The sequence below is a fragment of the Ambystoma mexicanum genome, chromosome 1q (genome assembly GCF_040938575.1).
Source record: "Ambystoma mexicanum isolate Mex_15411 chromosome 1q, UKY_AmexF1_1, whole genome shotgun sequence".
In the NCBI taxonomy this organism is placed as follows: Eukaryota; Metazoa; Chordata; class Amphibia; order Caudata; family Ambystomatidae; genus Ambystoma; species Ambystoma mexicanum.
The window spans coordinates 241,368,143-241,394,762 of NC_090922.1; the positions used below are offsets into that span (position 1 = coordinate 241,368,143).

The 26,620-nt window shown below is 45.0% G+C and overlaps 1 protein-coding gene across 1 annotated transcript in view; it reads right to left on the reverse strand.

Annotated features, from left to right (window-relative positions):
• The window catches only part of DNAAF3 (dynein axonemal assembly factor 3), a 291,957-nt gene that overhangs the window by 162,719 nt on the left and 102,618 nt on the right, over positions 1-26,620 (reverse strand). The window contains exon 5 of the mRNA XM_069638064.1: positions 22,809-22,966. Coding sequence (XP_069494165.1) covers positions 22,809-22,966 — 158 coding nt within the window. The remainder of the gene's footprint in view (positions 1-22,808; positions 22,967-26,620) is intronic.

Below are 26,620 nucleotides of genomic sequence, written 5' to 3' on the forward strand. Positions count from 1 at the left end.
CTGAAGATGAGCACTTAGGAAAACAGGAAATGTTTTAACTTTTCCAATGCAGCCTGCCACTGACTGCATTCTACAGCCCCCAACTCTCCTGGATCTCAGTCTGGTTCTCGACCACAGACTTCCCAGGACCCCAACAGTACCCCCATCACTAGGACCTGTCCAAGGGCCTAGCTTCAAAGGATAACACAGATGAAATCTAGCCATCAAAAGCAGAGCATGAACGTCCTCTACTGACTCCCAGGATCTCTCTTCAGGACCAAACCCCTTCCAATTAATCAGATATTGTAATTTACCTCTGCACTCGCGAGAATCAAGAATGTTCCTAACTTTGAATTCTTCCCCCTCAGAATCAATGATCAAAGGCGCTGGTTGTTCTGAAAAATGAGTACCTTCCACAACTGGCTTAATTAAACTTACATGAAATGTGTTATGAATTTTGAGTTCCCTTTGCAACCTGAGTTTATGATACTGGGTTTAAAACCTTCTCTATTTCAAACAGGCTTATGACTTTTGTACTTAATGTATTCCTTCCTGTCAATCTCAGGTTTCTAGTTGACAGCCAAACCTTATCCCCAATCTGGTACTCTGGACTTGCCTGCCTATGACTATACGCAAAACACTTCATGTTCTCCTTGCTACCCTGCAAAGCCAACCTGGTCTTTTCAAGGTTATCCCTCATAGTTTGTATTCTCTCCTCTACCACCGTGCAAAAGATTTCAGAAAAACGTTCGGATCTTAAAAATCTAGGATAAAAACACTGATTGCAAAAGAAAGGTGACATTTTTGTAGAATCTTTAGTAACATTATTATAGTAGAATTCTGCCAGTCAAACTAGATCCACCCAACTGCTATCTGATTGACGGAAACACCTCAAAAACCTTTCAAGCATTGGTTTGAGGCTGATAAGCTGAGGATAAGCTTACTTCAATTCCCAACTCCTTACAAAAAACTGTCCAAAACTTTACCACAAATTGGGAACCCCTGTCAGAAATGATCTGAGTAGGCAACTCGTGTAATTTCACTATTTCCTGCATAAATGATTTTGCCAAACTAGCTGCTGCAACCTTCCCCTTTAAGGGAATGAGTGCCCTGCTTTTGACAGATGATCAACCACCACCACTAAAATGTAAGTACACCCCTGAACCTTTGTTAGATCTCTGATGAAATCTAAGGAGATCATATCAGGGCTTTGGTGGTACATTTAACCGATGTAAATAGCTTGTTGGTTTTCCATGTTCTTCTTTAGCTTGGGCACACATTTCACAAGTTCCCACAAAATTAAGCACATCCGTCCTAATTCCTGGCAACCAGAAATATCTTTGAACTAACGCCAAGGTTTTTCGGTAACCAGGGTGCCCTGCTAAACTAGTTTTGTGGCATTCTTTCGACGCTTCTTCTCTTAATTCCTTACTAGGCAAGAAGAGGCGAGTATCCACCTTGGGTAAACCATCCTGAATACTTCTAGTTGGATTTCCTCAAACCCATTCTTGTAGTTGTTCCAAGGTTATTAGTTGTTTCACCTTAACTTCCAAATCTAACTTTTCTGTCAAAGCGGCACAGGCGAAATGCTTTTATGCAATCAAAGGTGCTGATTTGTCCTCCTCATTCTTCAAACTACCCGTAAATTGATGAGATAGAGCATCAGCCTTGCCATTTTGTCTTCCCGGTTTAAAAATGATGATAAAATCAAATTCGGGGAAAAGTAAGGACCAGCACAATTGTCTCGGATTGAGGGTTTTGGCAGACTTCAGAAAAAGTAGATTTCAGTGATCAGTGAGAACTGTTACAGTATGAAGCGCGCTCAAGAGGTAATGCCTACATTGCTGAAAGACGGCCTTTATGGTCAGTAATTCTCCATCTGCGATCGTATAATTGATCTCAGTAGGAGCGAGCTTCTTAGAGAAATACGCCAGTGGATTTAACTTGCCTGTCTTTTTATGTTGCTGGGATAAAACTGCTCCTACTGCCAAATTAGAAGCATCCACTTCTAAGAAAAAAGGTTGAGTGGGATCGGGGTGAATCAAAATTGGTCCTGAGGCGAAGCTAATCTGTAGTTCTTAAAACGCTTGTTCAGCCTCTGCTGACCATAGAAACTTGACCACTTTCCAGAGTAACCTTCAGTGAAAAACCCTTAATAAATCATCAAAAAGAATGTGAAAATCCCAAAAAGCTCTGGAACTCCTTCACACTATTCGGAGAATGCCAATTTGCTACTGCTTGCCCTTTCCTAGAATCCATTTCCAGGCCTGGCGGCGAAATTACAAATCCTAGAAATTCTACTACCTTAGTGTGAAATTATGACTTGTCCAGCTTAGCAAAAAAATTGTGTTCGAGCAACTTTTGTAAAACCTTTCTTACATGTTTCTGATGAACTTTGTCTTGGGAGTAGATTAAAATATCATCTATATAAACTGTTATGAACACATCCAAGAATTCCTGTAACATCTAATTGATAAAGAATTGGAAGGCCCCCGGTGCATTGCACAAACCAAAAGGTATCACTAGGTACTCAAATAGCCTACATTTTGTCTTAAAAGCAGTCTTTCACTCACCTCCTTCACAAACTCTAACCAAATGGTACGCTCCTCGCAGATCCAGCTTTGTAAAAATCGTAAAACACTGCATCTGGTCCAGCATCATGGAAAATGAATGGCAAAGGGTACCGGTTTTTGATGGTAATTCGATTTAGTGCTCGGTAGTCAATGCATGTTCTTAGGGTCTTATCTTTTTCGGGCACAAAGAAGAGAGGTGAAGCTGCAGGAGACTGAGATGGACGGATGAAGCCCTTTGCCAAATTTTCTTCAAAGTAGGTTTTTTCAAATGCTCATTTTATTTTTCTGTAAGGGCATATATTCAACTGCAAGGGATTGGGACTCTAATTTCTAGATCTATTTTACAATCATAAGGCATGTGAGGTGGCAACTCTCCTGCTTCCTTCTTGTCAAACACACTAAACAATTCCTCATAACAACTTGGTAGCTGGCCTACCACTACACCAATGGAAAACCTAGGAGATCCTCCTTCTGCTAACCACAGCGCCTCATTCCCATTACCCTCTTTAAAAGCAAACTGCTCATGTTGGTAATTCCCACCAAAACAGTACATAGAACAGAATCCTGAGCCTAGATGTATTCCCCGCTTTTCCCAATCTACCAAGAAGAGTAAGCCAGGGCATTGCCAACATCAAAATCAGTTGTGGTGCATCAATCAAATGAATCAACTTCCATACTAACTCCTCACTGTGACCTCTGTCAATTTCCATCCACAAGGGAACAGTCTCATGAGCGATTGGTCCTAAAGAGAGTTGTGAGACGTCAACCGCCCTTACCCATTCAGGATTAGATTTTAAAACCACTGATATTTCTAATGACTTGGCCAATACCCAATCCATGAAATTTCCTGTGGCCCCCAAATCCAACATTACTGGGCCCCTTCACTTAATCCTCCCAGCTAGGTACAAGGATACATTCAAAGTGATTTGAGGGACTGCGGATTGCAGTGTATTAGCAACTGTCTGGGAGTTGGGAACGGACATGGGCATTTATTTTTTGACAATCTTTCAAAAATACCTTGCCCAGCCACAATACAGACAAAGGCCTTCTCTTACTCTTTTCGCTCTCTCCTCCTTCTCCTCCAGCCACTTAGTTTATAAAACCAAAGATTTAAATGGAGTCCTATAACTGATAATTTCTTTACTTCCCTGTCTCAGCTCCAACAACTCTCCATCCACCTCTTGAGAAACCTAGCGCCCGTCAAACATTCTGCCAAATTCTCTCAGAAAATCTTTTACATCTTCAAGAACTGGGATCTTTTGGCTAACCAGAAGAACTGCCCAAGCCATTGCATCTCCAACTAAATAGGAGAAGATAAAGGCCCCCTTTGAAGCTCCAGTTGAGAAAACCTCAGGCGGAAAGAAAAAATGTAACTCACGCTGAGTAATAAACACAGACGATTTTCTAGAATCCCCTCCATAACATTCTGGAACAGCTAAAGAAATGGGGTTATGGCATTCTCTGCCCCTGAAAATCCTATTTTTACTTGAGTCTTCTTGCCCCTCTTCTTGAATAAAATCCACACGGTCAAGGTCTTCAACCATGTCTTTTGGTAATGGAGTAGCCCGAGCCTGGATAACCTTCACCTTCTCACCCAAAATATCCACCTTCTGACTCAGGGATCAATTCTTACTTCTGACCGCCCTACGTTTTTGCCCTAACTCCAAAAGGACCTCACCCAACTCACTCAGAGAGAATCAGGGCATACCCAAGATCATTTTGAACTGTGGGCATGTCAATGAACTGAAACAAAATCTCCTCATTATTGTTCCCAGCCATCATCATAGTCAAGACAACCATCTCGTGAGTTACGGGACCTGAAGTAAGCAAAGAACCATCCTCAGGTCTTACCTGCTCAACAAATTCTTTCTGTACAAAAGGAATGTCTAGCTACCCCAAAGTTCCCGGTAGCTCCTGAGTCAATTACAACTGGACCAGTTCCTTTCAAGATGTCTCAAAGTATAAGGATTTGTTTACAGTAATGCGACTAACTGCAGCCTATAAAGTGTTGGCAACCTGTTGTGCCTTGGCCACTGGATTCTGGAATTGCTTCAGGGTGTTTGGACAGTTTCCTAAAAAGTGACCACTCCTACCAGAGCACAAACACAAATTATTCCCACAACACCTATTCTTCTCTTCCATAGAGAGTGGGCCTCTGACCCTCACTGCCTGTTCAGAGGCCCTGAATCGCAACTCACTGTTGACAAATTCCAACCTTGGTTTTTCAAACCTAAGAGTTGTCTTTCCATCTCCCACAGGTTCTCCGTTCTGCCTTCCTCTCACTCAGATGAAAGTCTAACTGAATTACCAAGTACGTCTATCAAGGCCTCAAAAGAGGTTGGCCGATCTACAATCACAGACAAAGCATCCTTCAACTCCTCCCGCAACTCCCTATAAAAAAGGGAAGCCCTCTTCTCCTCAGGCCAGCAAATTTCCAAAGCCAGAGATTTAAACTGTGTGATATGAGAGACCAGGTCCCCGTTTGCCTGCCTCAACTCCAAATATTTACCATCCAACTCCAACGATACCGGACGTCTGTCGAAAATTTCACAAAACACCTCCAGGAAGAGACTAAAATGACTTATGGCAGCATGTCTTTGGCTAACTAATAACCTCATCCAGGTTGCCACATCCACAGACAGGTAAGATAAGATGAAAGTAACCTTTGCAGCCTCAGTAGCAAACACTTCAGGACAACTAAGAAAATGCAGTTCACACAGTGTTAAAAAGACTTGGTATCTCTTGGGGTCCTGGAAGGGTGCAGAAGTAGACACGAGACACAAAGGTGGCATGATTGTTGGCACAAACATTTATTGAACTGAAAATAAGGAAAAACCCTACCTGTCCCTATAACTACAAGGTGTTTCCCTGCCTCAAACAAACCTAAGGATGACGTCAGAACGTCTGTCCAAAGTAAATCGTCCACTGTCCCAAACCTATTTCCATCCCTTACACTTCAACAGAAACCTATGACCTAGATTGTACCCTGCTTATAAGAGAATGACTCCCTTGTTTCAGGCATTTCATAGATGGTGGGGGAATATCCTTCAACCCCTGGCCAGCACTAGGCTTTCATTATTGTTCTCCATAGATGGGCAGTAGGTATTTTCCTTTCCAGACTTTTTCAGATGCTGTATCAAAGTTCCAAGTTCAAAAACAATATTGGATAGGCGTCCCCCTTCCCCAAGCCTTTCTCAGGCTCTCTTTTCCAGTAGTCTTATTTATCAAAGTTTTATCTTCTGCCGAAGGATATATCTCCCTTCCTCTGGACTTCTCGTGATTTGTGTGTGGGTCCCAGACCCCTTTCTCAGCTCTATAGGATGGATTTCTTAAGCCTTGTTCACTAACCTGAGAGGCATTATCTTGTAGGTCTGATTCTCCTGGTTTCTCAACATTTGGGTGCCCGGCCCTTCTTTATATTTTGTACTGTCTCTTAACTAGGTCTGGCTCAGTTATCCTGCCAAGCCTCTCCTCGAGTCTCTTTGGGGTGCTCCTTCGCCCCCTTCGTTCTCAACTGGTCTCTCTTCGGTCCCACTGGGAATGAGGTGGATACCTCTGCACTTCTTCGCAACCACAGCTTCTGTCGTCTCCCTGTGCCTTCCCAGTCCTCGTCCACATACTTTTACTCTTGGTCCATGAGGGTTCCGGTCCTCGGTGACATCAATAAGCTTCTACGGCTTTCCCTGGGCTGCTCTTCCTCGTGGCAGTCCATTTGCAGTCATCCATATACACTCTTGCCTCATTCTTCCTCGTCCCAGTATTATCTGCCTTATATACATAATTGCTATGTATGAGGAAATGAGTAGACCAGAGGTCTTCAAACTGTGGGGCGTGCCCCCCCAGGGGGGCGCGGCCGCCTCCTAGGGGGGGGGCGCCAGAGCCCAGCATGAAATGTAAAAAAAAAAATTATTATTATTTGTAAACAAAAATTTTTTTTTTTTAGATTGGGGGAAATGGGAGGGGGCAGCTCACATGGTCAGACTGGACCATACAACGGTTTTAGGCACCAATGAACACATTGCCAGCAGTTGCAAATGGATATTCAGTCCTTTAGTCACAGACTGTTTGAATAGTACACAAGGGGTTGTTTTTTAATCAAATGTAAACAAATTGTGATATTTAAAGAATATTTATTCAGCAACAATGGTCAAAACTACTAGCTGCATAGTGAAGCAACTCCTCAAACTGGTCCACATTGGCCAAAAAAAGTGGCCCATTTTGATTGGCCTACACTAACATTTTGCATTTTTGGTACAGGCATCGCCCTATTGCCCTATAGGCCAGTCCAAGCCTGCCGACTCATCCCTAATGGGTGAGGGGGCGTTCACCCACTGGCCACCTCACCCATTATGGAGGAATCGAGGAGCCAGCCCAGTGAAACACTGAGCACTCCCTCGGCTTCTTTTTCCAGCTGAGGGAGTGCTCCTGGGCTGGCTGAACTGTCAAAGAGAAACACTGTTTGCCTTTGACAGTTCATTTCCCCAGCCACACATGATCACTGAGACATGCAACGTTGGGGGTGTTTTGCTTCGCCAGCCTTGCATAGCTCATTGGAAATGCCGGCTGGGGCACTGCATGCATGTATGTGCGAGGGGGTGCTCCTGCGCCTCCTCGCACATATGGGCAGAGCAACCTGGAGCGGGGCATTTTAGCAACCATGCGCAGGCCCCTGCAGAAGGTAAGTTCATGGGGATTTATTTTTTATTTAAATGTGCATGGATGTGTGTATGCTTGTGTTATGGGACTGTGGTGGGAGCAGGATGGGCAGCAGAACTGGGATAGTGGTGGGAGTATGGTGGGGGAGAGCCCAGGGTCTGTACTGGGAGTAGGGTGCGGTGACGGCACGCAAAAGTTCATAGCAATTTCTACATACTGTCCATCCGGTACTTTTAGGGCGGCCCGGCCTGCCCAAACTTGGCTCAGGGGGGGCCTGAGCCAAAAAAGTTTGAAGACCACTGGAGTAGAAGAAAGAAGAGATACAGAGGATAGGGGTATCTGAGCCTTATTTGTGTGATTGGGTGAAATATGTCTGGCAGCATGATGGTGTACATATCGCATTCTCCCTTGACAGTCCTCACTTCTCCCATACAGGGGGTCCCCACCCATGCGGTCCTCCCAATGAGTACCAGCGTGAGGGGGACTATCGGCCAGCGACCTCACCTCCCTGGCCCATGGGAAGGGTCCCCCTCCCGGGGAAAGTAACAACATCAAGTTGTTCCGGCTGGGCCAACGGCACAGGCATAATAGAACACCTAACACCTCCTTCTGTCCCCTTTTCCACATCCAAGTGTCTGTCTGCATCTTCTTGGACCAAAATCAGAGGCTCCTGACCCTCCCTTAAACTTGAGTCAATAGCTCTTGCGCTTGTTAACTCCTGAATATGGGTGACCTTTTCACTTAATTTTCCTGCACAAGTTAAGATTTTCCCAATGAGCGACCCTCAACTCCTCTCTTTGTTCCCGAATCATTTCACCTAAAGCTATCCATTGTGGTCTCTGAGGGGTTAATGACAGCTCGGGCAGACTCAATTACATGGGCCTTTCATTCTATCAAGTCAAGATTGGAAATGTCTGCAGAAGTTGCTGAACACCACAGACCCAATAGGGCATCTCGCACTCAACTAAGCAAGTTTACATCTGAGCCTGGAACACCCCTGAGGGAAAGGGGAAGCGGATAAAATAATAAAGGTCTTCAGACTCCTGACATTTACGCTGAGGTAGATCTGCATGTGCGAGAAAAGAAAAGCATAGCTAAGTAATTAGGTTCTGCGTTTATATCACCTGTTCCAGCTGCACAGGCTCACAAACAAAAAACGCAGTACCCGAGGTTCCTCTGCTAAGTGCCCATAGGAAATTCTTTATTCACTGCATGAAAAAGACTGATTCACAGCGGCACTGGGCAAGGGTTCCAACTCAAATATTTGACTCCTCTTATTCTGCCCTTTTTTCTCAGAAGAGCAGCTGCTTGCCCAAAAATATTTCAAACAGAACTTTTAACAAAATAATCTTTTCTCATTGGAGAGTTCAACTGTACTACTAGCTGAGGCAACAGTTGTGCTGCAGTTGCAGACGTTTTACTGCTCACTCCACTTAATACGTGTATACTTTTACATCACTGCATTACCCGCATCATTAAACTAGTGTCAAAATGTCTCCTGGTTATGTTAGAAGTTGTCACAGCGCTGCCTGCGCCAGTAACAGCAGCAAAACATCACTGCGTGGTCTGCGCTCAGACCGCTGCTACTCTCTTCCTTGTCTCCCTCAATAGGAAGGGAAAGTCGAGTGCAGCAACCCGTGCTCTCTTTGATCCATGCACAGGAAGAAACCCAATGCTGCCAGGTTGGCAGGGAGACAAATCGGGAACGAGCGGTGCAAAGGGTCCTTTCCTCAAACCCGCTCGCGCTCTGAAAACAAAGATAAACACTGGCGCTTAAAATAGCATTAAATAATAGTCCCCAACCAAGAAAACGGTTTCTACTTCTAATATTGTTCGAATTTTCACAGAATCCTTGAATGATCTGTCCTCCATTCAAATAAATTAACGTCATTCGAAAAAGATATTTAAACAGAAAGACTGAAGAACTTGGCTACCTCTGGCTCCTCTTCAGCCAAACTTTTTCTTATGTTCCTGCTTGCTTCTTACTCACGTTTCACCTCCTGAGGATGACTTCCTTGAGCTAGTGATGACCTTTGGCACGACAAACAGGAGTTGGAGGAAAAAAAACAGTACTTCACAGCTGGACAGAAATCGATAAAAGGCAGTTTAGAATGTTCTCCAACTGTCCTTTGTCCGGCCAAAGCAGTATCAGGACGTAGGCTCCCGTCCTCCATCTTGGCCTGAGAAGGTTCCCTGACTCTGAATTTCAAGAGTTAAGAGCAACCAACACCACACAGGAGATTAAAGAAACAAATAGAAAATGAAATAAATAAATTTAACACTCATTACACTGCCCATAATGTCTCCATGCCACTGCTCCTTATGCCTCATTCCCATCACAGGACCTGACACAAGAGAAACATCTCTGACCTTGCCCTTGATGGGCCACGGGCGGTTTGCCTTTTTGTCCGTAATTATAGAAGCAAAAAGGCTTGTCTTTCCATTGAGTGGAAGATTGTGCCAGTTGTCTGATCATCACCCCTAAGGACTTTGCTGCAACCTTGGATGCCTGCAGTTTCTCAAGGCTGTCATTTGCCTTTTGGCCAAAAAGATGCAAGGCATGTCAAGCAACTTTGCTTAGACATCCTGTGCTAATCCGGATTTTCTTAGCCAGGCAAAGCTATGCATGACAGAAATCACCGCCACAGATCGCCAGAAACAGTTGGCTGTGTCGAGTTCTCACTGTAGGGACTGTCGCATTGTTTTTTTTCCATCCTGTACTATGCTCGGGAAACCCTTCCTCATTTGACCTTCTGGGATGTGTTCGGCTGTCTCTGCAATCACAGACCAAAGTGTGTGTGTGCATCTTGATAGGTCACATGAAGCATTAACAGCTTTAAGTGCCATACTGCCCGAGGCAAAGACTTATTTCGCCAAAGCGTCGTAACACGTGTCATCCCTGTCAGGTGGCAAGGATGGATAGGTTCATGCCTTACTGCTCAGAGTCGCAGCCTTTACGACCAAACTGTCATGAACCGGTTGTCTTGTTAGAAACTCTGGGTCTGATAAAGCTGGTTTATACTTTTTGGCAAAATCGTTATACACTCCTGGACCTGAGCAGTGAGTCTTCCATAGCTCCATGAGGGGATTTTTGATGGTGGTATGTAACAGGAGAACAGGCTCAACTGTTGTGTCCTGGTACATAATATCTGCTAAATCACATTTAATTATTTCAGCAGGTGGGGGACCTGACCTAATGCATCCGTTACTTTTACCATCATTTTCCTGTAAACCATGTTTCTATGGGCTCTAGGATATCCCACATGGGGATTCCATGGCAGGAGAGTTGTCCAAGCCACTTGCATTGTGAAGGGCTTAAACTAATCTTGGACAACCTCCTTTCCTCATCCTGAAACTCTCCAGGGTATCGAGGAAGACCCACGGGTTCGAACCTAAAGGGTGCCAATTCGTTATCCTTGTGAAAAATGTCCTGAAAAGAGGACATCAAATCCCCGTAGTCTTAGGAACAGATCTACTCGAGGGATCCTCAACCGTCTTCGACAGCATAGGCTGTGAGGTCGATGGAGCCAGCGGTACAATGAAAAATGCATCTGTCGTTGATTGTCAGATTGAGGAGTTCAACGGTCTCGGCCTCTAAAGCGCACAACATGGTTGGTGAGTCGAGTTCCTGCCGGCCTTGTTGGGCGCGGAGGGCTCAGAGGTATTCTTCCTGGAGGAAGAGAGAATTGGGGGGGCCTGTTTTCTCAAAGACCTGCATTTTTTGATGCAAAACTCTTCCCACTTTTCCCCTGAGGTGGATTTAGATGGGAACCGTACCGGTCTTCCTGGGGATGACTCTGTCGATGAGTGCCTTCTCCTTCTCTTCTTCAACGAGGAAGAAAAGGAATGACAGAAGTCACTCCTCGAGTGGTGTTTTCTCAGACGCAGAGCTCTTTTCATTGGGTCAAATCTTTGATGGTGTCGTATTAGTAGACGTTGAAGATGAACGACCTAGAGCCAGTTTGGGGGCTCTCTCCTTTAAGGTATTGGGTGTCATAACTTGACATGAGCTGCAATCCACCACAGTAGCAAAGATGGGGGGTGGGAGGCTCAACTGGTTATGTATGACGGAAGTGCGTGTTAATTCTGAAAAATATTGATGGTGTAAAAAATTGTAGAGATAATGTACGTAGTTGAGTAGAAAAAGACTTCAGGTGCAGCTGGGAAGATCTCAAGGCCACTAGGGATCCAAGATAAAGAGAAACAAAACACACACTGGACGCTGCCGACCAGTAACCCGAAGCTGCACTCCCAGCGGGATAAAAACCCAAGTCAAATATCACAACTAAAGGGGCTTGACCTGCTCCTCTGTGGAGTCCGTCATCCCTGATAGTTGGAAAAGATAAATTGTACTCTTATAGCAGATAATGCATAATCATACTTTCATTGTGTTCAGAAAATCATAGCTTTTAAATATTTCAATATTCCTGTCTGCCTGCTGGAATATTGTAAGCACAAGAACCAAACTGACTGAAAACAGGTTGAACAGGTAAAAAACAATTGTTTATAAAAATAAAGTCACTTGAAGATGCACTGTTAGTTGCACAGTGCGGTATGTAAATTATAGAAATTGTCAAAAAGGCGTTTAAAACAACAGTGGTACAATTGAGCTGCAAAGACGCTCAGGTTAAACCAAAAAAGTAGAAAATCAACAAGAATATACACAGTTGTATGACAATTCCTTCATAGATCATACCTTCTGAATTTTTAACATAGGAAGAACACTCCCAAGGAATGGGTGGTGCCAATGTGTTTCGGATTAAACTAATCCATCTTCAGGGCAGGGTGTGTTAGGCTTTCATGCTGTGTTCATGATACATTTTCTTGGTGAGTCCTGAGAATAATAGGAATATACTAATTTAGAATTTGTGAGTGTAACAGAGAGTAATTCAAATTACATGATAAAAGTGAGCAACCACTATCCTAAGTGGTCCAAAAGAACAGGACTCGTGGATTATAGTCAGGTCTGGAGATAGTTTCCTCAAGACCAGACAGTACTGGAGTGATGGCGGGAAGCAGCCCTCTTCCTTTTCAGGCATTTGAAACGAGAGGGAAACCTCTGTCAGAGCAGAATATGAAGACACATACTAAATCGATCCCCTGTGTATTCATGTCAGGACTAGAATATATGCTGAGGCGTTTAGACCATGCTCATGTGGACAAATATATATAAGGTGAATCTAGATCACCTTTAGTCAAATGCTAAGATCGTAGTTTTAAAACGCATCTGACAAGTAGTGTCAGAAACGAGGAAGTTATAAACTGTACTCCGTGCGGTCAAGTGTAATTGCATACGTATTACAGCCATCATCAAGTGAGAGCGGCAAAATCCCATGTTTACTAAGTCACTTACTTGCAATATGCGTGAGGAGTTTGGAGTCGAGCACCCGTCGACTAGACGTATCGCTCTCTTCTGTTCCATGGAAATGGTCGCCACGGACGCCATGCATGTGCGTAGGCACTGTGGACGCCATCTTTGTGTGGGCATCAGACGGCTCCATGGACTATGTTAGCATTAACTCTGCATTGGAGCGGCATGCGAGTAGTAAGGAAAGTGTACCGCCAGAGCCTCCTGTGTAAGAATCAGGTAGATCTCTGCCGTCCCTCATCAGAGAGACCCATAGTCATTTGTAGTCATGCCTGTAAGGTCGAGTTGCAATATGGGCGATTAGCCATATGATTGTGAAAGAATTAAGAGTACATGTGCTAATCATTAACTGGCATCTAAACAATGTGGGGCATTGTGTATTTGGCGGCGAATATACCGCGAGTTTAAGAGGCAAGAGGGGGGGAACCATAGTTCAAATTAAACTATTGGGTGCCCCCCTCTTGCAATGTGTATGAGACTCGACATAGGTGACCAAGGAAATGCCTTGCGCCCATTAGTGACCGGGTCGCAGGGTAGACGTTGTGTAAATGACACCATTCAAAGCAAATTATTTTGAGTCAGCTCTCAGCTATTCCAACAAGTCACTGTATGAATTATATTTTGCTACAGGTGAATACCTTGCTGCCAGCCCCACGGCCATTCACATTCTTGGTGATCTGCCTAGTTGTGGATATTAAACATATAAAAATGCATAGTGCAACTTTTCAATTATTCACCAGAGTCCTGGTTCGTCCAGTATAGAGTAAAGAACATCATGAGGATCAAATTTTCCAGCAGGTGAATACCTCACTGCCGGGTGCTCGACTCCGACCTCCTCACGCATATTGCAAGTAAGTGACTTAGTAAACATGGGATTTTGCCGCTCTCACTTGATGGTGGTTGTAATACGAATGCAATTACACTTGACCGCACGGAGTACAGTTTATAACTTCCTCGTTTCTGACACTACTTGTCAGATGCGTTTTAAAACTACGATCTTAGCATTTGACTAAAGGTGATCTAGATTCACCTTATATATATTCGTCCACATGAGCATGGTCTAAACGCCTCAGCATATATTCTAGTCCTGACATGAATACACAGGGGATCGATTTAGTATGTGTCCTCATATTCTGCTCTGACAGAGGTTTCCCTCTCGTTTCAAATGCCTGAAAAGGAAGGGCGCTGCTTCCCGCCATCACTCCAGTACTGTCTGGTCTTGAGGAGACCTGACTATAATCCACGAGTCCTGTTCTTTTGGACCACTTAGGTTAGTGGTTGCTCACATTTATCCTATAATTTGAATTACTCTCTGTTACACTCACAAATTCTAAATTAGTATATTCCTATTATTCTTAGGACTCACCAAGAAAATGTATCATGAACACAGCATGAAAGCCTAACACACCCTGCCCTGAAGATGGATTAGTTTAATCCGAAACGCGTTGGCACCACCCATTCCTTGGAAGTGTTCTTCCTATGTTAAAAATTCAGAAGTTATGATCTATGATGGAATTGTCATACAACTGCGTAAATTCTTGTTGATTTTCTTATTTTTTGGTTTAACCTGAGCATCTTTGCAGCTCAATTGTACCACTGTTGTTTTAAATGCCTTTTTGACAATTTCTATAATTTACATACCGCACTGTGCAACTAACAGTGCATCTTCAAGTGACTTTATTATATAAACAATTGTTTTTTACCTGTTAAACCTGTTTTGAGTCAGTTTGGTTCTTGTCCTTCAATATTCCAGCAGGCAGACAGGAATATTGAAATATTTAAAAGCTACGATTTTCTGAACACAATTAAAGTATGATTATGCATTATCTGCTATAAGAGTACAATTTATCTTTTCCATCTATCAGAGATGACGGACTCCACAGAGGAGCAGGTCAAGCCCCTTTAGTTGTGATATTTGACTTCGGTTTTTATCCTGCTGGGAGTGCAGCTTTGGGTTACTGGTCAGCAACGTCCAGTGTGTGTTTTGTGTCTGCAATCCACCACAGACAGATCATGTGAGGATCGGTAAGCAACATTTTTGTGCCACAATCATGGAATTTATTTTTAAACCAGAGGGTTTCGGGGTATACAGGATGTAGAGTTCCAAAAATGAAAAGAATTTTCAAGAAAAATCAAATGCGTCAGAGGAATTCTGAGGCGAAGTTCCTGAGTAGCGTGCTGGGCATCTTGAAAACAGGAACAGAGATCACAGGGTGCTGAGCACGCTATTTGTACTCGCATCAATGTCACGATGGCCATCGATGCCAGTGCACACACAATGCCCCCTGCTGGGAAAAGGTTTCCGAGAGCTGCAAAGCAGGAGAATACATATCAAAGATGAGGAATCTGTGGGAGGACACAATCCATCAGAAGAGTATGGATAGGAGGAGGTGGAGAAGAGCAGAGGAAGTCGGAGAAGAGAGACAGTGGAGGGGCAGATGCGAGAGGGGAAATGTGGAGAGTGGAGTAAAGAACAGAGGAGGAGGTGGAGCAGAAAGAGGGGAGTAAAGAGTGGCAGAGGTTGAGAAGAATGTGAAAAGCTGAAGCAGGATAAGAAACTGGAGAAGGCAGAAATTATTGCAAAGACCTGGAGAGGGAAGTAGACGAGGTTGATAGCAGAGATTTATAAGAAAGGTGAAGAAAAACGAGGGGGCTTATGGGGTGAGAATAAGAAAGGCAAGGTATGGGAAGAGAAAGTCAAATCACCCAACAAAACGGAAGTGGCACTGTTTGGACCTAAATATCTGCTTACAGATGCCGCTATACTTCTACCCTCTCCTATATTCATGGTTCGCTCCTATATTCATGGTTCAAACCTTGCCTATGCATTCAAAGTAAAAAAAACATGGGTTATATTTGGCAAGCGAACCTAGGAAGTGCAAACCAGATTAATGCCAGCGTGCAGTCTGTTTTTTATTCCCTATGCTTCTTGCACATTGCTCTCCCCTTCATACCGCAAAATGATCATGTTTCGGTAGTGGGAACATTAGTCAACTCTCGCCTGAATTACAGCAACATCCTGCTTGTAGGCATCCTAGAGAAACTGGTAACTGGACTTCAAGGAGCATGGAACGCAGCTGTTCAGCTCATATTTAAAGTCTCAGCCATTTCAGCTCTGCGTTGATCCTTACACTGGCTTGCGGTGAAGGAAAGAATCAATTTTAAGATTCGGTATCTAGTTTTTAGATGTCTCCACAACCTTGTACCTTCATATCTTGCAGATAATCTGAGATGGTATCAACCAAGCTGTCCACTCGGGTCATCAGACAAGTTGTTGCTGGTGGTACCTTCTTCTCACTGCTCTTCTCGAGGAGATCAGCGGTTCTCAGTTTATGATCCTAGACTGTGGAAAATGTTGCCCTGGGAGTTACAAAGCCTTACAGACCTAACCTGTTTTCGTAGAGCCCTCAAAACCTATTTGTTCAAATAAGGGCATATCAGGCTGGCACCTCATGGATAGTGTCCTATCTTTTGTCCATCCACTGAAGTTCAAATTAATGCTTGCCATATTCACTCAGATGCTTTGTTTGTTTGTTTTATTTATTTGTATAGCTGTCAGGATTAGTCAGGCGAGTACAAAGGCAGCGAATATGGCAAGGGAAATGTGCACTAAATCACACAGTGAAGAGCTTCAAATTAAACTACGTGCACACAGGAACAACGACTCATGTATGCTAGAACCCAGGAGTGCAAATAGAGTGTGACAACAAAACCAATATATGAAAAGGGATGTGGGGTAAGCACCTGACCGCGAGGAAAGTCGGCAAGCGCCTTACCCCCCAATTGCTGTTACAGGTACTGACAGCGCTAAACCCACGTGGAGGGCAAGCAATGACAGGATCTGTGAACTAACACTCTTGATGGTATTAAATAAGGGAACTAAAGAACTGTACTCACGAGGACGAGATAAACCTCTTGAATGTCAGCTAGCCCACGAATCCTGTTGATGAAACTGGGACCCCGAAAGGCTAGAACAGCAATGGGAGGAAAACTAAATACCTAAGTTGGAATAGTGATTACAAATTAGTGAGGAAAACATAAGCATTCACACAGGAGCTAGCTACAACCGCACACCACACCTAATAATCAAATGGGAAATAAATGCAGAAGTGCAATGGAAAACATGGAATGGATCCCAATAGAAAGTAAGGATCAGGAGCAGGGAAAAACGAAATAACCAATGCAAACTTCTCCCTACACCTCCAAGGAAAAGACAGGAAGCTAATCTAAGAGGAAGGCTAAGGCATACGGGTTTACAGCAGCAAAGGACAGAGTCAAAGAAATATAGAACACAGACAAACTGGGCTGCATCTAAAAGGGGAAAGCACTGAGAAATGCTGCCTGCAAACAGAGGAAGACAAAAAGGGAATCAAGGGAGCAGAAATCAATTAGCGCATGAATCCGAGATTCAGGGCGGAGGAACAAGAAAACAGGAACTAGGTACAAAGGCAAGGAACAAGGAACAAGGGACTAGTCACAACAGGAACACTGCAAACGATGACCAGCGCTGGACTGAAGTAAGACTGAGGCTTTTAAAGCTGCTTAACGAGCACACGCCTCAGGTGTGCTGATTGCTGCACCTGCAGCCACAGGTGTTGCCTATCCTCCACCCAACCTTGTCCTGCAAGGGTGGAGGTGGAGCAGTGGGCCAGGCATTCTGGGAAGCATAGTCATTTGGTTAAAGAAGCATGCTGGCTGCCAAAAACCTGGAATGGATCCGGAAGGGAAGTAGCTTGGAAAATAGGGATTTAGCGCTCCCAATTCATCACAGCACTGTAGCATAAGGTTCGGAGGAAAGGTCCAGTAGGGAATAAACCCCAAATCATGCCCCCAAGTGGTGGGAACGGGAGCGAAGGGAGCGAGTCGTGACAGTATACCCCCTCCTACGGCCGTCTTCGGGTGCCCGCCACCCGCACGAGACATCTTCTTTCCATGATGGGAGTGCTTTTTTCTTTGGAGGTGGCACTGATGGAAATGGTGGCCTGTGGGCAAAGGCAGATGGACTTCCATGATAGGAGCGCTTTGTCTTTGGAGGTGGTACTGATGGAAACGGTGGCTTCTGGTGAGGAAGAGACTCATGGTTCGAAGAAAGGCATGAAGGACTTGCAGGACCTGAAGCAGAGTTGGAAGGTCCAGGAAGCTCAGTCACTGGGAGTGGACCCTTATAAGTCTTTGAAGAGGGAGGCAGGCTGGTGCAACATGCCTTAGACAATGGTAGAAGCCCTGTTAGCCTTTCTGCCGAGAGTGGACATGCGGGAGGTGAGGAAATTGCTGGCTTCAGGAAAGGTTTATGTTCAGCCATTAGAGAAGGTGGCGGCTGAGGTAGAGGTTCAGATTTTCTTCTGTCATCCATCTGGGAAAAGGCTTGTGGTTGAAAGTGACTAAGGTTTGACTGCACATGTTCTACGCCTTGGAGACCTGAAAGTCCAATGGGTTGTACGAGGCTGGTACTCCTGGTGACAGTCGTGTAACCACCTTGTTGCACGTGGGATACAACAGCAGGGACGTTTGGCATACTGATAGGAGAAATAGACGCATTACTTGGTATTTCAGGCACACTCGCAGAAGGAGCAATAACAGACACATTTTGAACTGCAGCAGTCATTCCCTTCCTTTGGCTACTAGCACCCAACTGGTGCTTCTTGGCGGAATTCTGTTGCACAAGTCCTGTAGGTAATACGCCGGTCTGCACCACCCCCTGTGCACACCCAGGTGAGTGGTTCTGACTCACCACTTGGTCCAGCTTGATGACTCTGAAGCGGGAGCTGGCAAAAGTCTCAAACTCTGATGCTGCATTTTTAGGAGGCTCTGATGCTAAAGTGAAGCAGTTGGGAGAATCGTCTTGTGGAAAAGGCAGGCATTCTGGTGCTCCTCCTGAAGCAAAAGAAAGGCAAGCTATACGTTCATCGACAGTAAATGGTTGGGATTCAGGAGGAATCGCTGGAGCAGAAGAAAATACAGCAGGATCTGATGGTGTAGACAGGTATACCTCTGATATTGGCAGCGAGGCTAAGCAGGATACAGGCGTCTCATGAACTGAAGGCATATACTCAGTGTACTCCGGGACTGAAGACATGCACTTTTGATGGACTACTGGAGGCTCTAAAGCTGAAGGATGATCTGCAGGATGAGTCACTGTAGCTGAAGACAGGCAGGCCAGGGGAAACCTTGAGGCTGAAGGCATGCAAGCTGAAGCAATCTCGGTTGCTGGATACAAACATGTCCAGGTCTTTGGGACTGGCTCTTGAGTAAATGGCAGACATGGCAGCGGTTCATTGGTTGAAGACACGTGTGCCAAAGATGACTGCAGGGCTGTGGATTGGATCATAGAAGAGTCAATGGTTGTAGGAGGACAGACAGAAGTCTCAGAAGTTGACAGACACATTGGTGGCTCAGGAATGGAGGGCACCTTTAGGGCAGTAGACTCCTTGGCACCAATAACCAAAGACTGAGCTGTACCCTTGCAGTCCCTTTCTTTAGTGGGTGACACAGAGTCTCTTTCTTTGTAGAAGTCAAAATCAACCAGTGGAATCACCATAGTAAAGTCTCTGTTAATCAGGATTTCGTCAATTGTCCATTCCTCTGTTTTAGCTTCTGAAAAAGGCAGATTAACAATCAACAGTTCAGGAATCGCCTGCCGTTTTTTTGGTTCTGTATACTGTGGAATGAGTCCATCAGAACATGAAATCTGTACTGTCTCTGACTGTTCGTATTGATCAGAATTGGCAGAAGGAAGAGTGAACCCAGAGGTAACATCGTTTTCCACATCAGCTTGAACATCTACTTCAGTCTCAGCAGCTGTATCAATAAGAGCAGGGCCTAAGCCTACTGTAGTGACTGAATCTGTGTATGCCATCATTGTGGATTGTGTTTGGAAATCAGAAGCTTGCATGTGTGCTAGCTCAGAATTATGACAAACTGCTACACAGGAAATTTTAGGTAAAGGAGTGGCTTGTAAATCTTCAGCTAACTGCAATCCCTGACAAACAGCAGAACAATTGTTAGAAACTGTGCCCAGATTAAGCGCTGTGCTAGAAGAAAGACTTTCACTCCCAATAGATCTAACATATTGACAAACATCATGGTTTACCAAAGTCTCTGCACTCAGGGGCTGAACAGTGTTCACTTCATCAACATCAACGGATAAAGTCTGAGGTGTATTCAGTAAAGAGTGCAAGGTTTTATTCTCCTCTTGTAAAGAAATGAATTCTTGTCTTAACTCCTCAAGCTTAGCTCTTAGCATGCCCTGCATTAACTGTACATCACTATCAGTAGGCACAGGGGGAGGCATAGTGGCATCAGGGCTGGATCCTGCACTAGCAATCTGGATGTGCACCGATTGTACATTGTCCTCTACTGCTTGCAGGTTCTGTGATTTATAGTTTCTCTTACCAACTTGGTCTGTGTTTCCCTTAAGCAAACTATTGACATTAGACCTCTTGGCATTAGGGACTACAGTATGTACCTGTGCAAAGGAGTATGCTTTAGACTGAGGGTAGAAAACAGAAGTTATGCAAGGAACCCCTCCATTCTTTATGTTTGTACCATGAAACTGTTCTATCTGAGGTGAAGCACAACTGGAATCATGGGGTTCAACAACAGAGGTACTCTTGTATAATAAGTCTAACAGTGTGTTGTTTTCTGCGGCTAAGGCTTGCGCTGACATAGAATCGGGATCAAAACAAAAGATAGAACTAGGATCAGGCAATGTAGGATGTGCCATCCTATGGGAAAAATACTTTGCACGTAAATGCCCATTCGTGACAAGGAGTTCATTTAAGTCAGGACTAGTGATTTGATTGTCACAGGTAAATGTAGGGGAAGCTGTCTGTACAAACTTGTTAGAGGCCTTGCTGCCTTTCTTTCTTAAACTTGCCATATTCAATGGGAATTTTGGGCTGGTCATTCTGTCAGGATTAGTCAGGCGAGTACAAAGGCAGCGAATATGGCAAGGGAAATGTGCACTAAATCACACAGTGAAGAGCTTCAAATTAAACTACGTGCACACAGGAACAACGACTCATGTATGCTAGAACCCAGGAGTGCAAATAGAGTGTGACAACAAAACCAATATATGAAAAGGGATGTGGGGTAAGCACCTGACCGCGAGGAAAGTCGGCAAGCGCCTTACCCCCAATTGCTGTTACAGGTACTGACAGCGCTAAACCCACGTGGAGGGCAAGCAATGACAGGATCTGTGAACTAACACTCTTGATGGTATTAAATAAGGGAACTAAAGAACTGTACTCACGAGGACGAGATAAACCTCTTGAATGTCAGCTAGCCCACGAATCCTGTTGATGAAACTGGGACCCCGAAAGGCTAGAACAGCAATGGGAGGAAAACTAAATACCTAAATTGGAATAGTGATTACAAATTAGTGAGGAAAACATAAGCATTCACACATGAGCTAGCTACAACCGCACACCACACCTAATAATCAAATGGGAAATAAATGCAGAAGTGCAATGGAAAACATAGAATGGATCCCAATAGAAAGTAAGGATCAGGAGCAGGGAAAAACGAAATAATCAATGCAGACTTCTCCCTACCCCTCCAAGGAAAAGACAGGAAGCTAATCTAAGAGGAAGGCTAAGGCATACGGGTTTACAGCAGCAAAGGACAGAGTCAAAGAAATATAGAACACAGACAAACTGGGCTGCATCTAAAAGGGGAAAGCACTGAGAAATGCTGCCTGCAAACAGAGGAAGACAAAAAGGGAATCAAGGGAGCAGAAATCAATTAGCGCATGAATCCGAGATTCAGGGCGGAGGAACAAGAAAACAGGAACTAGGAACTAGGAACTAGGTACAAGGCAAGGAACAAGGGACTAGTCACAACAGGAACACTGCAAACGATGACCAGCGCTGGACTGAAGTAAGACTGAGGCTTTTAAAGCTGCTTAACGAGCACACGCCTCAGGTGTGCTGATTGCTGCACCTGCAGCCACAGGTGTTGCCTATCCTCCACCCAACCTTGTCCTGCAAGGGTGGAGGTGGAGCAGTGGGCCAGGCATTCTGGGAAGCATAGTCATTTGGTTAAAGAAGCATGCTGGCTGTCAAAAACCTGGAATGGATCCGGAAGGGAAGTAGCTTGGAAAATAGGGATTTAGCGCTCCCAATTCATCACAGCACTGTAGCATAAGGTTCGGAGGAAAGGTCCAGTAGGGAATAAACCCCAAATCATGCCCCCAAGTGGTGGGAACGGGAGCGAAGGGAGCGAGTCGTGACAATAGCGCTCCAAACCCAGAGGTAGAAGGGCGCTTAAAGAAGACGGTTACATATTGTGATATATACAATTTCAATATACAGATGCAGTCTAGTATGCAAGGTTCTCATAATGTGTTACAAATACTTACAATATTAAGGTGCAACACTTTGGCGTATGAGGAAAGTCCAAGTTACTAAATATATCAGCTAAGGGTGTGTTTGTGAAAAAATTAAGAAAAAGAAGGGTAGGTGAGGAGGTGAAGGAGGCGGATTATTGCTAGGCATTGAGGAGGAGGAAGGTAGGGTAAAGTCAGAGGAAACTTGAATAGAGCATGACAGTGAGAAATGATATATGGGATTCCTGGGAAAGAGGCATTCAACGACTCAGTGCAGGCAGTGACTTTGGCAGAGTCTATCATCAGTACCCTGGAGCTAAAGTTTGAAGCTCCTCTAACCCAATAAAATCTGGAAAAGCCTGAAACAGGTGTGGCAACAAGCAAGCCCATTCCCCTCAAGCATGGCAGTTGGAAGGGACAACTTAAGATCATAGCTTCCTGACCAAGAGGCAAAAAGTGGAAAGCATCAACCAAGCCAAGAAAGAAGTGTAGTGGACACTTGAAACCCCATTTAATCTAAATAACTTTCCTTTGAGTTCAAGGAGGGACAGCCCAAGAGACAAACTGGTTGACTCCGGCCCTTATACAGAATTTTTCCGAGTCTTAAGATGCACTGATTCCTTTTGCTGTGACATTCCTCCCCTACTTTCAGTCCATTTGAAATTTGGCGAGAATATATGCAAGACCCAGTTTGGGGGACAGAATTGTAATGTGTAATCAGATTACCTAAACAAGGCCCAATTTACCTGCATTTAACGAAAACAAATAACTACATCCTGAGGTGGGACCCATCAGGCAATGGTAGATGATTGAGGTCTGGAAAATGAAGGTGGCAGGTGTGAAGAGGGATATGTGGTACAAAAGTGGGGGTGAACTTGGGTAGATACAGCTTCTACTTTCTTCTTACCTTTAGGGCAGTGAGGTCCAGCAGGGGCACCTTGCGCTGCTGGAGCTCCAGGTCAGTGATGTATTCTATAAAGAGGTTTGCTTTCTCCTGTAGATAGGCTGCTGTCTGATTCCGGATCAAGCTGTTCCCCAGTAACTCTAAGAAGGCTTCACTTTTCTCTAGGGATTGAAATGGGCAGGAAAACAGTGCAAGAAGGTTAGTGAGTAGACAAAGGATCAGGAGTAAAGGGCAAGGAAGATGTTCAATGACACAAGGGTGTGCAGATATCAGAAGTAGCATCACAAAGTTCCCAAAATGTGTAAGGTTTGTGTGAACACCAATGTTGTTTTTTAGAATTTTATATTCAAGTGTCATTACAGTTTTCCAGTGCTCCCAAAATCATGTAGTATCATTACTAAGCGAACACGTGTTTCGACCATAAGGTATTTTTCAAGGCTAATTGGTATCTTGTGAAAGCGTCAAGTATGTCTGAGCTGTCCTAAATTAGCTCAGGTTGGGCGTTAATTGGCAGCATGTTGTGTTTCGTGCTGTAAGTGTTTTGCAGAATACAATGTAAAGTAGTTTTCAGGATGTATTCATTTTCCATTGAGCGTACTAAGTTTTATGTATCTCTTAATTGAAAAATCAGGGTGCCCTGGGTGGTGCATCCGGCCACGTTAGGCGATTCTCAGTGACGGCTGACAATGAAATTAAAATCCAAACGTAGCTAATTTAGGACAGCTCAAACCTACCTGACGCTTTAACAAGATACCAATTAGCCTTGAAAAAGACTTTATGGTCGAAACATGTGTTGGCTTAGTCATGATACTCCATGATTTTGGGAGCACTGGAAAACTGTTTTGACATTTGAATATTACATTCTAAAAAAGAACATTGGGCTCAGCGCAGTATGTTCACACTAACCTTAAACTATTTCCTTAAGAGGTATGGGCATTTCCTTGTATTAAAGGTGCAATTCAGTGCCAGATAGGGGGGCGCACCTTCCACCATCCAGAGTAAGCAAGGGGGACGGGGAACCTTCTAGGTGGGAAAAACACATGACCCAAACTGCAGTCACACCATAAATTAATTTCTTGCAGGGAAAGGCAGTGGTAAGGATGCACCGTGTGTACCATCGGCCCAAGGGACCTTTTGTATAATTAGCACAAGATAGGGAATAAATATCCTAGGTAAGCACAAGGCCCCCAATGCTGGGCCCGGTCTAGGAAACCCTGCTCTGAAACACATGACCTACACCCTGCGGGCCAGGTAGGAGGGAGACCGAGCCCAAGCTGCACGTCACAGGAAGACTGAAGCAGCTAAGGCAACACTGGGTGATGCAATTGCAGGGTGGAAAGCCAATCCAGCAGGCACACATGGGTAGAGGGGAAGTGGATCAAAGCCAGTGAACTGTTCACATGGCCACAAGTGCCATTCGGCAGGTGGCTATGGGAAAGGGACAGTGGATGGAGTGGCGTTCCTGAACGGACCAATCAAATGGTAATTCTCTGTGTTCCTGGGAGGTGGACAGCCCTCAGAGTATCCACCACAGGGTTTGCGAAGACCGTTATCCAGCAGGTACCATGTGAATGTCTCCCTTCCCACCAGAAGTAGGGTGTCTCGTGTTCCGTTCTCAATGGTGCTGACCAATAACAGTATAATAAAGTTCTGGCGGTGAACACAAATGTTATTTTACCAACTGCAAATTGTCCATGGGAGGGATGAGAAGCGATGTGGCGCCACATGGGGAGGCATTGAGTTGGGATACTGTTGAACTGTTTGCTACGATCATGTTTCATTAGCATATGTCCAGCAATAAGGATATGACGTAGCCTAGCCAATGAGATTCTTGGGAAACATCAAAAATATTAACATACTAAATTGCAAGTGTTTCTAAGTGTCTTGATCATTGTATTTTATAGTATAAAACTAATGTTCACTCTACGCCCAGATGTCATCTCTCATCAATCAGTTCTAGTCCACTATTCGGTGTGATTTGTGCTCACCCAGCTGTAATAAACAATGATGCTTCTTGCTCAATGTGTGCTCCTGTTAGATGCTCCTCTGCACATCAGAACACTGCACATCAGAACACTGCTAGCACCCCTACAACACCTTCCCCGGGTTCCCACACTACTCCCCCCAGGTTTCGAGACTCACGTGATTTGGTTACCCCACAGGACTGAAAGCTCAGTACCGGGTACAATCTACGTGCCCGGTTGCAGCCCTTCCTGCATTGGCAGTTGCCATGGAGAGCACACAGCAGACGGGGCGGCAGAACGCTTCCGCATCGAACAGTCATCCGCTCACGTGACTCAGAGCAGCGTTTCCCACGTGACGATGGAGGGCGTCGCGTGACCCGGAAGCGCCCAGTAGATAACGCTTGATGCACAGAGCACTCACCGCTTCTCAGCTGTCTTTCGACTCTGTTTGGCGCTACGTCTGGACTTTGCTCTGCTTTGCTCTGTTGGTTTACCTTGACTTTGGATCACTCACCTGGACTCCCTCGGATTATCCTTTGTACCTTTGCTTGGAACTGTTGATTCATTGCTGAATCTCGGCCCGTCCCTCACTTGCCTTTGGATCATCCCTTTGGACTTTGTTTGTCTTCACTACGCCATTGCCCTTTGAGGGCTCACGCTATGCCTCCAGCCCTTGGTTCAGGTGGGCTGTCCTGTACCCACGTGTGACTCCGGTCCCCGTTGTTCTGGGGACTACCTTTCATCTGAGTCTCGAACCTCCTTCACTAGGTCTCCCGGGTTTTCCAACCACCGGATAGGTAAGATTAGTCAGACCCTGTGATTCTTGTATTCTATTGTATTTGCCTGGTACTTAACCCCGTTCTTTCTACAGCAGCATCAGTGTTCATGAGGTTTTGTGGATCCGGGAAGCAACATCTCCCACCTGTGGCTCCAAAGGTCACACAGCGGGGTTCTTTTAGGTTCCCCTGTGCGTCACTTGGGGACGGAGGTATCAACGGTCTACACGACACTCAAGTCAGAACAGCTCCTTTTTTGAGTAAGAGTTTTATATGGTGTGACGGAGGAACCCTGATCCAAATACCCAATTTGTCCGAAAAAATATGATCGAATGGTACATTTGACCGATTTCGGCCAGTACCATTTGATTGCTGCCGAAAATACTGAACATGCATAGCAGGGGAGTCTCCCGCTCCCCATGTTCGGCATCAGAGTTGCAGGGTTGTCCCCCACTTCTTCAACATCAGAAGCGGGGGACCCAAAAAGATTTTTTTTTTTAACAGGAAGAAAAAAGAACAAGGGACCTTGCAGCATCGAATCCGACCTGCGTGGGAGGGATGGAACTGATGCTGCAGGGTACAAGAGAGGCGGAGGAGGACTGACAAAAGGTAAGTAGGGGGGTGGTTGTGGGGTGAATTCCACCGCAATTGTTTTTACCTCAGTACAACAACCCAAATCCCCCCCCCCCCCCCGAGTAAATTTTTGTAGGCCCTAGCGACATCCTCAGTCCTCCTGGTCAGCTGAGGGTATCCAGGCCACCCTCCCCTGGGGTGTGGGTCCAGCGACACGGACCTGACCACCAACGCGCATCACCAAGGAGGCCCTGCAGATGCTGAGTTCACAAAGGTCTGCCTGGTCCCGAGCGCAACCCTGTGCTCGGTGGCAGGGGTGAGCTCATGCTGGAGGCTCAGTGCCTCGGGACTCAAGGGTCTCTAGGATGTGATTATAACCACGCAAAAATGTGCTACATAGTGGTGTATGCCCACGGCGGCTGAAGGATAGATTTTTATCATGTCTAGGATGCATCTTCAAGGAGGGAGGACGATCGGCGTAGTAGTATTAGAAATGAGTGTG